The 14,147-nt window shown below is 44.4% G+C and overlaps 1 protein-coding gene across 2 annotated transcripts in view; it reads left to right on the top strand.

Annotated features, from left to right (window-relative positions):
• The first annotated feature begins 1,941 nt into the window (after positions 1 to 1,941).
• The window catches only part of SLC12A6 (solute carrier family 12 member 6), a 72,009-nt gene continuing 59,803 nt past the window's right edge, over positions 1,942 to 14,147 (top strand). Inside the window, exons 1-2 of one of the 2 annotated variants that reach the window (XM_088469908.1) lie at positions 1,942 to 2,497; positions 3,029 to 3,301. In XM_088469908.1, coding sequence (XP_088326034.1) covers positions 3,067 to 3,301 — 235 coding nt within the window. In that variant the 5' untranslated portion in view covers positions 1,942 to 2,497; positions 3,029 to 3,066. The remainder of the gene's footprint in view (positions 2,498 to 3,028; positions 3,302 to 14,147) is intronic. The other variant, XM_088469906.1, reaches the window with a different exon arrangement.

The following is a 14,147-nucleotide window of genomic DNA, read 5'->3' as shown; positions in this document are numbered from 1 at the left end:
GGCCCTGGCAGAGTGTTATACAGGGAACTGTAATAACTGTATAATGTATGATAGGCGATGTATAATATACTTGTCTGGGAGAGCGCAAACCATTAGGCATCTAGCATGGAAGTTTATGAACAATTACCTCATGTAGACTTTGGTTCAAATAATGCAATGGCATGGTAACACGTCACTATACATTCATTGTGGGTTAGATGAGTCATAGAGGTAACCAACTATTACTATTAAAATGTCATGAATAAGTACATAACGCTTTTATCTAACTCTAGTGTGTTCTCTGCATGTGTTTGACAAGTGGTCAGTGTGGGTTTGTCACATAGGTCATAGAAGGGGTTTTTAAGTTGGTTAATAGTTCTCTTTTATTTGTTCAGTAGACACATTTTTTTTATATAGGCAGGATACATTTTGAACTTTAAATGTGCCGTTAACGTCCAAAACCCACAAATTTCTATGTGTAGCCTGTATTTTGCCTTCACGGCAATATAATTTCCATATTCTGCCTACCCTCCAACATGACCCTTCCCATCAGGTACAAAATGCACTGCTCCTGGGCTTCCCACCTAATGTATGATTGCAGTCACCTGTGTTAAACTAGTTAACTGATGAGAAAGGTGTTTCAACAAGGTGGTTGCAATCATACATTAAGGGAAGTCCAGGAGCAGAGTATCTTGCACCTAATTCAACGGGTTATCTTGGAGGGTCTGTATTATGGGGTTTATGTAACCTACCCTCCAACATGACCCGTTCCACCAGGTACAAAATGCTCTGCTCCTGGGCTTCCCACCTAATGTATGATTGCAGTCACCTGTGTTAAACTAGTTAACTGATGAGAAAGGTGTTTCAACAAGGTGGTTGCAATCATACATTAAGGGAAGTCCAGGAGCAGAGTATCTTGCACCTAATTCAACGGGTTATCTTGGAGGGTCTGTATTATGGGGTTTATGTAACCTACCCTCCAACATGACCCGTTCCACCAGGTACAAAATGCTCTGCTCCTGGACTTCCCACCTAATGTATGATTGCAGACAACTGTGTTGAACTAGGTAATTGATGAGACAGATGTTTCACCACAGGTGGCTGCAATCATACATTAGGTGGGAAGCTCAGAAGCAGAGTATTTTTGTACCTGGTCATGTTGGAGGATTTGCTGTAATCGGGTGTGGTGCAGGTTGACACGATTCTACTCTACGTGATGTGAATAGCGCCGGGAATCAGCTCCCGGTGCTATTCATTACCCCATGCAGCTAACCCCGACCAAGGATTTATTCTCGCATCCCTCCGGGGATGCGAGCAGAAATCCGACAAGTCTCGGCACGAGGCTGTTTTCTGCCCTTCAAGCCTGGAAAACAGCATTGTGCCGGGAAGTTAGGTCGGGGAATGCCCTTTCTTGCGCCTAAAAACCCTGTTTAAGGCGCGAGAACGAGCCTTCCCCGACCTAACATCGCGATGGATTGAATAGCGCCGGGAGCTATCTCCCAGCGCTATTTACATCGCGCTCAATTGAATCGAGCCTAAAGAAACAACCAACAACATTGAAATATGTAGTGTATATTAAAATGTACATTTACTATTGGAAGGAGTCATGTATGAAAAAAGTATTCTACTTTCACATTGTCTGCTCTTTTCCTCCTACGTGAATAAAACATATTACTGAAAGAAAAGTGATATAGCATATAAATAATGGTGATTCATCTTTTCCCTGGAATTTACATATTTGATAGGTAGAATACATCTGTGTTGTTCTATCCTGCACTATAGCACAGCAAGTAGCAGTCTACTATCCTGCTGCCTGTGCCTGTACGACGCGCAGCGCCCAATTCTTGACCGAGGCTCTCCCGGGCGGCGCGCACACCGTTTATTCTGAACGCGCGTGCACGCTACTTAATACACCGGCTGCGCGCGTTCTAGTGCATGTCCTCCGACGCGAGCACGCAATACTATGAAACATAGCGGCTGTGCGCGTTCACGTCCCTGCAGCCTCTCTCTTTCTCTGTCTCTCTCCCTCCCTCGCCCTCCTCCTTCTGTCTGTATTCTCTTGTTCTTGTTTCTGCCTCTGCTGCACCCACCCAGACCCCCATACTAAACCCTGCGCCGTTTTACTAATTACCTTTCCTTTCTCATTCGTAGAATATTCCCATTTACACGCCCCTACCCTCCTAATATACTGAGCACTCCACCCCCCAATTCTATGCATTATCCTCCATCATTTGCATATACAAGAAAACATATCTTTGCTGGTAGCTTCTCTTGCTTTTTCCCCATTCATCACTTTCTAGGCTGTCACTCTACCCTGATTGTAGTCTCCTGATATTTCCAGCCAGTCACTATTTACTGTGACTTTCTGTATTCTCTGTCATCGTTGTCTATTGCTCCATCCTGGATTGTGCTGCGCAGAAGGGTCCTTTCTTCATGCAATACAATATTCTGATTCCGGGATAAAACTGTGGTTTGCTGGTTCCTGTCTTGCAACTTCCTTTTTAGTGTTTTTCTTTTGGTAAATACAATACTTGTCATTCTATTGTCATGTAATCCGCCTGAGTCTCTTGTGAGTGCGTCTCAATAGTATAAGAATGTATTTTTATTCTTTAATATGTTATACTGATTGTTACTGAGCTTTTATGTTTTGTTAGCAGTGTGGGGTTTCTGCTATTCTGCATCCAAATACTAATTGGATTTGTCAATAAATAATGGATATGTTTATATGACTGTAGATATCTCTACGCATATTCAGGTCTCGATTGACATTATAGCAATAATATCATGCAATTATTTCATTGTAATGCACTTTTATTTACAGAATATATGGTGGTGAGGGTGGTGGTATAAGCCGGGAATACTATATATATATAGATTTGTCTTTCTCTTTCAAGCAATATTCTTTGGACATAATATTATTTTCCACAAATGAATACGTGTATCTTGATATAGAGAAAGCTGTTTTGTGCATTGTCTATAAAACGTTCCTGTATGTGCATATGTTATTTAATGTGTGTAAACAGCTAAAATTAATATATTTCTTGGATAGGTGGGAAAGTGGCCGCTCAAAGCGAGGAGCTGGCGCCAATGCCTCCCAAAATGGCGTCTGTGCGATTTACAGTGACCCCAACCAGAATGGATGATTTGGGGGGCATATCAGACACAAGCCCAGATCTCAGCTCTTCTTCCCATGTACGCTTCAGCTCTCGAGAGAGTGTCCGGGATGCGAGTCGAAGTGAAGCATACAGTGACAGCTCACTGGCCACCACTGCTGTGGATCCAGCTAGTGAGAGGACCACTAACCCAATGGACACTGGAGAAGGTAGGAATTGCTGTGACTAGTATAGTTATTAGATTAGACATAGAGCTAGTGTGTTTAGTATGCACTTGACCTTGGTGCATGTGGCATAACTAGACCGTTACTGCAATTTGACACTTGGGCCAAGCGACTGAATTGGGGCCTGTTGGTGCAGTCAGCATATGCTCGCTTCTCTTCCCACAGGTTATGTGGATAGTAACTAATGATATTGGACAGTAACTGATAACGTCAGGGTACATCTAAGGCAGGGGTGGGGAACCTTTTTTCTGGCGAGGGCCATTTTGATATATATAACATTATTTGAGGGCCCGGTGCAGGCCACGCCCCCTCCGTGTGATGCCACACAGGGACAGCGCCACAATCGCCAGTGATTACAGCAATGCCTGGAGCATCCTGAGGATGCTCTGGGGAGCTGTAAGGGCAGCTGTGTGACAGTCTGAAGCATCCTAAGGACACTCCAGGCGGTACTGCTGCATAGATTCTGGCTGCAGGGTGCCATTATAGCAGAACAAAGCTCAGAGGGCCAGACCTAATGATTCCGGGGGCCTTATACGGCCCCCGGGCCTGAGGTTCCCCATCCCTGATCTAAGGCGATCTATCCACTACCATAGAGGACATGACCACACTCTGGTCTGCTGCGGTCACATGCTGACCAAATTTATAGGCATGCCTAAAATTACCTGACAGTTTTCACTAGAGTTGGGGAATAAGCTCTTAGCAATGCATATGAGAATATTAGGCCTATTTGTCATCACAACAAGGTTTTCCAGCCTTTTTCTTATCACATATCCCAAAAACATATGTTTACAAAGTACCATTTGGCGTATGGGGTTTAATTAAACTGAGGATCATTTTATAATTATTTTGTGTATCATAACAGTTCAGGACAGTTTTTCTTTTTTGTAAAACACAATTTTATTGAATTTCCACCAGTACAAATGAAAAAGTTCCATGACCATACATAACTATCAGAGGTCTACAATTGTTATGTAGCATAGGGATCATGTGTACATTATAAATCTGTACTGCAGTGCGATGACAAAGGCAAACTAGTAAAGTGACAATTAATGTTTTGGATACCTGGACTATAGATAGACAGTTAAGGTCGACAATGTCTAGATAGACACCAGGGGGTAAATATAATAGCGTGCAGAGTTCTGACATCGACGAGTCCCGTGTGAGACTGCCCGATGTTTTAAAGTAGCAGTTATTTAATAGGCAAAATCAACCGGTTGACATGGAAGAAGGTCGACAGGATCAAATGGTCGACACGTGTTTTTTTTTTTGTTAGGATCTTACCCCGACGGTTAGGGTTAGGCACTTACCCCGACGGTTAGGGTTAGGCACCAGGAGGGAAGGTTAGGCACTTACCGGAGTTAGGGTTAGGTACTAGAAGGGATGGTTAGGGTCAGGCACCTACCCAGTCGGTTAGAGTTAGGCACCAGGAGGGAGGGTTAAGGACCAAGGGGAGGGTTAGGGTGAAGATTAGGGTTAGAAAACCCCCCAAAAAGAGGGTGTCGACCGTTCGATACTGTCGATCATTTTTACATGTCGACCTTTAGTGTGTTGACCTTTTTTTCCTGTCAACCTATTGCCTGTCTAATATCTGGTGTCTATCTAGAAATTGTTGACCTTTTAACTGTCTATCTTTTATACCACATCCAATGTTTTGGGGTTTGGGAGAGAAACATAAGAGGGATTGAAAAATCAAAAATGCGATAGTGGGTCCTGGGGAGGACGGGAGTGAGGTCAGTAGATGGAGAATCAGGGAATAAGATAGCCAGGAAGCACAGTTTCCATTACAGGGATGATAGTAAGCATACTATTCGCTATACTACGTAATTGATATGCAAGAGATGATCAGCCCTTAGAATAGCAGAATTGTGCCAAAGTGAGAGCACCATAGTCAGTGCGGGATTAACAACATGGTGGCCGGGACATCACCAGTGTGCCTGGCACTCTGACATATGTGAACTGGTGTTTCCATGTGACATAATGTGAACTGGGGGTACTACATTGTGTTTAACACATATGTGGTGCACATTGTACTTTTTAACAACATCGCCAGCATTTCATATTGACAATTTTATAGATAGGGGCCCCCACAAACCTTAGACCCTGACCATAGTTCAGAGATGCTTGTGAACTGAGTTGTGGTATTATTGAGAATATTGGTAATGTATTCCATTTTGTACATGTGCCAAGCGGTACTAATCACCGATACGGTGTATGGTGATTCTGGAGAGTTCTAGGATGCAGCCAGCTGACAAGTTGCTGTGTATAGATGGGTATACACTTAACAGATATGCAGTGTGTTCATACACACTGAACAACCATCATCTGTCTTCTGGCCGTGAGTCCAGCTGGCCGGGGCATGTGTCGCGATCAGCAACCCCCTTCCCGGCGGCTGCTGCAGCACCATGCCCCAATATATCTGCAGATAAATCTGTCCGTCGCCTGTGCAGCAGAGCCAATGAACGACGTCGTTCACAGACATATATCGCTGGTACGCACTAGCCGACAGGCACCGATATATTGGCTGATCAATTGATCGGCCAATATATCCGCCAGTGTGTACCCAGCATTAGTGTGTTTTCGAGTGCACCCTCTTAGGTAATGGGGAAAGGGAGGAAGAAATATTTAGGGTAATGCTACATTTCCGTTGATGTGAAGTCTTTTGCGAGTGAGCTTTATGCATTGCCAAACATTAGTAATTTTAGGTTATTACCACTGTAGCTCTTAACAATGTTTTCTCTCATTCTGACACAAGCTGAAGATTATTACAGAAAAAAAAAGAAGGTATTCCTATGTGGTGCACTCACATACTAATGGTAATCACTATTAGACAGCAATTAGTCTATAAATTAGGGATATTACAATTCAAATATACATTTTAGTAGCTTTGTTTTAAAATTGTTGTCAGCGAAATATTAAAAACAAGTGCAAAAGTGAAGCTAAATTCTTATCTCATAACTCAACTATGATTACTAAATGTTCTCTGTCTCTCTACACATGAAACAGTTTCTCATATTGAGTTCATATTACAGTATATCAGTGTTCCTTTTAATATTCTGACCCCTATATCGGATTGACAATTGCAGACAATAGCATAATTGAGAGTTATGAAATAAGAATTTTATGTAACTTTTTGCACTTGTTTTTAATATTTTGCTGGCAACAATTTTTAAAGTCTATTAAAAGATATATTTTGATTGTGATATCCCTAATTTGTAGACTAATTGCTGTCTAATTGGAATTACCATTAGTATGTTAGTGCCCCACAGACTTTCCTCTTTTCTTGCTGTAATATTGCTTAGTTTGTTCCTGGGCGCACCTCCCCACATTGATGAAAAATGACAATGAAGATTAGCCAGAGGTAGTTCTAGTGTCCCACTCTGGTACCTCCAGCGGCTCGATAAAGTTGGCTTCCCATTAAATTCATTAGGTTCTTTAAATTCATTGAGTTTTTGAATTGTACTAAGAGAGGTATTTAATTATCAGTGATGACTGTGAGGTACTGACGTTCCAGTTTCTCCAGCACTTCGTGACCAACAACATTGCAGATTTTTCCTTGCACCCGTTAGAGGTGTGTAGTAATTTCTGCGATGTTGGGGTACTGTAACTATCGGTCACATGCACAGCTGCATATTACCGATAGAGAAATACCCCTAGGAATACTATTAAGGTTGGAGAGGAGGCCCTTTGAATTGAAGTGAAGCAGGCGGGGATCCTACAGTAATCCACAAGCTCAGCGTGATTAAAGTTTTGAATTTGACAGAAAAATTTGTTTGTATGTTTCTGAATGCTATAACTTGCCAGAGATGGACAGTACCATTTAAAAATATAACATTTGCATTGCCACAGGTTGGGAAGCTTCTCAAATACTGGACTGACTGATGTACATGTTGTGAGTTCTTGAGGGCTGGTGCTTATGTAGACTGCAATGATGACTATTAGCAGCATTTGATTGGCTGATTGATGATCGACCTCTTCGCTGTCAACTCACATTACTGACTGCTACAGCAAAGACACTGCATACGCCAGGTGTACATACACACAGTGGTATGCATGGTGTACATATACACACAGGTACACAGGGATACATACACATACTTGTACAAAGGTACATACACACACTGGTATGCTAGACGTACATACACAATGGTAAATACTGCTTTTTGTGAGTTACCATCTGAAGATGTGTCCATCTACTTAATGACAGGTTTGCTGTTTCTTACTTGCGTCTTTTCATACGTGTGTAAGGTGCAAATATGTGTCCATCTATAAATAACCCTGTTTGTTAGGCTCCAGCAAGCACCTGATTGTGGAATACATGTTGAGGAGGTCTGTCACCTCTGATTTGTTAGTATTCATTTTGTAGCTTCCTAATTCCTCATATGTTTGAATTTCTTAGAATAAATGAGGTAAGGAAATGATGGACTTCGTGATGGATAGGGGCACACTGTGGGCCTAATGCCGGGTACACACTAGACGCTGTGTGTACCTGGCCGACTCACAATGCGATGAACTACATATCGTGTCATCGTTTGACACCGCATGATCTGGTGAACGACCACACGATATGTTGTTCACCAGCCGTCTTCACAAGTATAGGATCGTTCATCAAATTGACAGATTGAGCAGCATGTAGGCTCAATCTGTCGATGTGATGAACGACCCTGCGGGAGCCCACATGGTCGATCATAGTGCATACACACTTGCTGACATAGATGATATGCCGGCCGGATTGGGCGACATATCGTCCAGTGTGTACACAGCTTAAAGCTGGGTACACACTTGCTGATGTGTGTACCCAGCGATGCGACGCCCGACCGCAAGATATTTCGGGCGTCCAGTACACACTACACGATGCAGTGTCGGTACACACTGCACGGGCGGTTGGTACACACCACCAAATATGTCAGGCACCGGCACCATCCACCATGCCAGCGTCGGTATCTGTGTTGTTCCATCGCCCCTACATGCAGGCACGATGGAACAACCCCGATGGATGACCCACGGGAGCGTGCACAGTCGTGCATAGTTGGTACACGCTGGCCCATGCGGACGATATGTTGGCCCGTTCCACGGGATCGAACAACATATTGTCTAGTGTATTGCTCACTCTAGCTCTGGCGGCAGGCAGGGCGCTGGAGCTAAAGTGGGCAACTTTGTGTGCGCGCCGAAGGCGCGCCTCCGAAAAGGGGGCATGGTCATAAAAGGGGGGCGTGTCTATAAGACGCATCCCCTTTTTCATCATACTTGGGGGCGTGCCCGGCACTTACGGACACGCCGGGCAGCCCCCAAGCGCTGCAGACAGGGAGAATAGATGCCGGGCGCATGCGCCCGGCGTCTATTCTCCGGCGGTGACCGGGTCACCACACATTTCTCCACCCGCGGGACACTGCGTCCCGCGGGTGAAGACGGCACCCGCAGGCTGTGAGGGCAGGGTGCTTTTTGCCCTCCTTCTGGAGGGCAGGGTGCTTTTTGCCCTCGGAGGGCAGGGCGCTGCGCCCCGCTAAAACAGCCTAGCGGGAACGCCTGTCTAGTGTGTACCCAGCTTTAGGAGCAATTTTATTGTCTCTGATTCCTGAATGCCAGTCGGTTTGAATTTGCAGTTCTGTAACCAAAGCGAATAATATGGATGGCAAGATGCAGTCTTGGTGTGTACCATCATAATGTTCAGAGGGGGAAGTGTAAAGACATTGACTGAATGAGACCATGGCTTGTAGGATTGTAGAATAAACCCATAATAGCTCTAATAATCTTGTTGAGGAATCCTATCCAGTCCACAGTGTGGCCACCTTGCCCTGCCAAATATGTTTCTGCATTTAATGCTAGAATTATTGCTATTTGTATTTGTGACGTGAATTAAATACATGCCTTGCATGGAAGTTACAGTTACTAATACTCCTTTCAGGAATTCAGTTAGTAATGAATATACATGTGCTCCTGCTAGGTAACCTGCAAAACGTGCACTGTGTGGGGTCCTGAGGACCGAGTTTGAGAACCACTGTTATAGTATTATACATTTTATGTAAGTGAATTATGCAGGGGAACAGTAAAAATTTGCAAGAAATGCATTTCAATGGTCTCTTCCTATACAGTAGTTACTTTTACCCTGTAGAATTTGACACCACATCTGAGTATAGCAAAGTTAGAACCAACCTTCCTTCTTCCTTCCCCCTTCCCGCGCCTCTGATATGGAAGTTTCAGTATAATGTGGATCTAACAGAAGATGGGTTTCTAAGAAAAGCTACTGTTAATCACAGTAGTGCAACATGTGGCTTCTTAATACCACGGTTACACTGCCAATCCATTTGTACATAGGAACCAATGCTTCCCATGCTGTACTGTGTTAATGCTGAAAGCAGCACTTTAATGCCCTAAAAATATTGTTTGTATAAACATGGCCTAAGAAAGTTCATGAGATATGTATATGTGAACAGTGGTGCCTAAAATCAGCTTAATTAGCTGCATTCTAAAAATCAATTGTATTATTGTTAACATTTATTTATGTAGTTCCAGCATATTTTGCAGCACTTTACAATTATACCCCTTTCACATCAGAATGTCGGGTCACACCCGGGATTTTGTTCACAGTTCCATCCTGGGTGCGACCCAGCTGAGACCCCTTTCAGATTGGCGGCCCGACCCGGCATTACGTGCTTTGCCGACACTTGGAGATTATGGGCCTGATTCAGAGCTGGACGCTCTGACCAGAGCGCTCGCTCTGAATCAGGGCCCTCCTACCTGAAAATGGAGCGGCCTCATGGACGCTCGCATAGCTGTGGGTAACCACCCACAGCTATAGCGAGCGTCCATGATGATGGTCGCGATGGTCAAGACCATCGCGACCATCGGGCTTGCGACGAGACCCTGCGGTAGGGTCTCGCTGCCGCAAGCCCTGGAATTATTTTGGCTCGATCAGAGCCAAACTCACTCCCACTGACATCACTACTGATGTCAGTGGGGCCGAACCCAGACGGTAGGCGTTCCCACTCACCATCGACAGCACGCCCCCTTTGGTGCGAGACCCCGAGCGACGGATTCCCCGTCGCTATGCGGGTCTCGCACATGCGCACGACTGAGCTCCCTCCGTCATGCGCATTAGGGCACCATCGACCCACTTGCGAGCGACCTGCGCTCGCGAGCGGGTCTGAATTAGGCCATATATCATCTCCAAGTGCTGGCTTTACCTATGCATCGACCCGGGTTACCCATTCACACTGCACCGCAAGCCCAGTTGAACACGTGTTCAACCCTTCTCGTGACCAGGGTTGAAATGCCAGGTCGCTGGACCCGTCTTATTTCAACGTGGCCCTTTCACACTGCACAGTAACCTGGGTTGCTGCACGTTCACTTGCAATAACCCAGGTTATTGCTTGTAATGTAATACCCCTTTCACATCGCCAAAATAACCCAGGTTATTCCCGGGTCGACCCGGGTTGATGTGATTTTTAAATGCACCAAAATGAATAACCCGGGTCGTCCGACCCAGTATTTCAACCCGGGTTAAACACGGGTCGGGTCCGGATTATTTGGCTCTTAAATGGTACAGACCCGGGATATTCGACCCAGGTCTGAGAAAATAGTTCTGATTGACTTTTTCCAGTCAGCTGACCAGCCTGCACACAGAGCACATGTCTCTGTATTTACATTACTGTCCTGCACTGCAAACTTTGCACACTTTGAGGAAAAAACAGCTAATAATAAGCTATATACAGACAGCACAGTGTACTATACTGTACTTTACTTCCACTGGAGGAATCATGGCAAACTGGAGTGATGAATAAGTAATGGAGTTGCTGCGGATCAGGGGTGAGGAAGAAATCTGTAAACAGATAACTGGCACTGTCAAGGATGCGATAACTTATCGCAACATCAGCAAAATGTGGGCTGCATCTGTGACATGTGCCGTCGGCCATGATTGCTGCACTGCAAGCATTCCCCAGCCCCTCCTTTTTCTTTACTGAAAATGTCATCATAATTGTGAGCAAATAAAATCCTTTAAAAATTACATCACACTGTTTTAACATGGGCAACCCGGGTTGAGTTAAAAGGCACCAAATCTGCAATAACCCGGGTTATTAAGGCCCTGACCCGGGTTCAAAACCTGGGTCCGACCTGTGTTTGTGATGTGAAAGGGGTATAATACCCATTTTACTCCGCTGCAATAACCTGGGTTATTGCTGGGTCTACCCGGGTCGCAGCTCAGTGTAATACCCCTTTTACACCGGAGCTAAAACCCGGGTTTTTGAAGGGTTAACCCGGGCAGCTCCCTGGCGTAAAAGGGGAGAGGGTTGGATCGCCAGGTCGAGTGATCCGGCAATCCAACCCAGGTAACTAGCAGGATTTAACACAGGTGTAGCCCGTGAAACCCTGCTGTGAGAACAGCGCAGTCCGGGTCACGATGACCTGGAGTGCGCTGCTAGCCGGCCGATTGGTCCGGCTTCAGTGGCGCTTGGAGATGACGTCATCTCCAAGCGTCCACTTTCACTCCGGAAAAGCTGGGTCTGTGCAGACCCGACTGCGGTGTGAGCGGCGCCGATTTGGGAATATCCCGAGTCGGCGCCGGCAAAATTCCGGATCTGATCCGGATAGGAACTTTGTTCCAATCCTGGGTCAGACCCGGAATTTAGGTGGAAAAGGGGTATAACACAGATCGACAGTGCTGTGTAAACTGTGTCTGACCTGGGTTGGAACCATGTCTGAAAACCCAGGTCGGACCTGGGTTTTTGGTGGAAAAGAGGTTTAAAAGTGGTATTATTTACATGACAGCACATGCCCTGGAAAATTAATTATCAACTAATTTGCTCATTAAAGCAGTAAAGTAAGGACAAGTGTCTCGCCACGCAGGTGTTATGAGGAGCTTGTCATATTATATTAACTGCTGTATAAGCACAATTTGCTTTGTGTCTGTTATGCAACAGGGAAATGTATTTTGATTTTGATTAGACTAGCAAAACAGAATTATTGTGCTTTCCAGAGTAAATTAAGAATCATTGTTCTTTCAATATAAGATAATATAAGATTTCAGACATGAATATATTAAATTACTGTGTTATGTCTAGTTACACATTTGACCATATCTTCAATAAGGGGTCAGTTTAGCTAATTGCAATTTTCAACATGTTTTCCCTTTGCCCACCGACACTACAGTTTAAGGTAGTTGTCTTTATGTGCATTGCAGGACTATATGTACTTGAACTATCTATCTGTTGAACAGGCCTTTAACACATTTAGTTATCTACATATATTTATTTCATATAAATTGCTGTGTAAGAACACATCTTTCTGCGTGAGGCCATAAGTCAGTACAAATCTGTAGCTGACATTCTAATTGCCTAATAAGGATGATTTGCTTTTGTATCATTTACAATCCTATAAAACAGGGAAGATGTATCAAACCTTGGAGACAGATAAAGTACCAACTAATTAGTGTCTAAAGCTGGGTACACAATGGCAGATATATCGGCTGTTTAATTGAACAGCGATATATCGTGTGTGCATCGGCCATTCTGTACTGGCGATATGTCTGTGAATGACGTTGGTCACAGACATATCGCGTCAGCTGTGCAGCACGGCCGATATATCTGCTCATCGTGTGTAGGGGCAGTCAGCCGACCGCACGTACCCTTGCTGCAGAGGCCGTGGGTGACTGACATCAACATGTGCCCACCCAATTGTGATGTAAGGCACTACACATCGGGCCGACGCTTGGTAAGTGTGTATACACTTACCATTCATCATATAGGATGGCGGATCGCCGGACAACCGATCCGTCGTCCTATTGTGTACCCACCTTTACTGTTAATTTTCAAACAGAGGGGTCTATTTACTAAGCAGTGTTAGGAGACAGAGTGAAAAGTGATAAGAAAGTGATAAGGTGCCAGCCAATCAGCTCCCAACTGTCATTTTTCAAACAGCCTGTGAGATGACAGTTGGGAGCTGATTGGCTGGCACCTTATCACTTTCTTATCACTTTTCACTCTGTCTCCTAACACTGCTTAGTAAATAGACCCCACAGTCTGTAAAATGGCAGTTTGAAGCTGATTGGTAGGTACTTTATCTCTCTCCAAGCTTTGATACATATCCCTTATAGTATTACAGTACAGGTGCTGTGGTAATGTGAAGACAGACAGTCACTTTGCATTCATTCAAAATAACAGAACCACTCAATATTGCAATGGCTATAGTACCATTTGGTTTAAACTTGGACTAAATAACCAGTGGCAATTAAACAACCACTATGTACATAAGTATCTGTAATAATTCATAGCTGTTAGGTTAGTCTGATTTGCATTACAAATACTTTATATCCTCACTAATATCTTGCATTTTTCTCTCAAGGAGACATCGGTCCTTAGAGAGAGATCTAGCACTCTCTGGTTAATAGCATGACAGTCCTCAGTAGTGACACTATTGTGAACACAACTGACTAAGCACGTGGTGTTTGGCTGTGTTCAGAGCTACTGTAAATAACATCCGCTCACACCATTATCTGTGCCTGTCCTCGCTGCTTCTATTAGGGTGACCCCAGGTTATGTGTGACAGGCTCACCCTTGTTAATCTTGTTATGTTGTTGCTATGACAGATGTAGTTATTGTTCATTTATGAGCCACACCCCAGGCTGGAAGCAGTTTATGAGAATGTTTTAATGACAGACGCTCAGCCTTGCACCTTTTGTACTGAACAGAGGAACACATGAGAGCTACAACCCACCACCTAGTGCGTGCAGCATGACTTCACAGTACCTTTAGTTGTGGCTTAGGTGTCAGAGCAAAGCAGGGCTTTAATACCTGTGCAATTGTTGTATATGCTGCTAACGTGACTGTGACTTTAAGAG

The sequence above is a fragment of the Taudactylus pleione genome, unplaced genomic scaffold (genome assembly GCF_031769625.1).
Source record: "Taudactylus pleione unplaced genomic scaffold, aTauple2 ptg000095l, whole genome shotgun sequence".
Lineage (NCBI taxonomy): Eukaryota > Metazoa > Chordata > Amphibia > Anura > Myobatrachidae > Taudactylus > Taudactylus pleione.
This window is presented reverse-complemented; position numbering and strand designations above follow the sequence as displayed.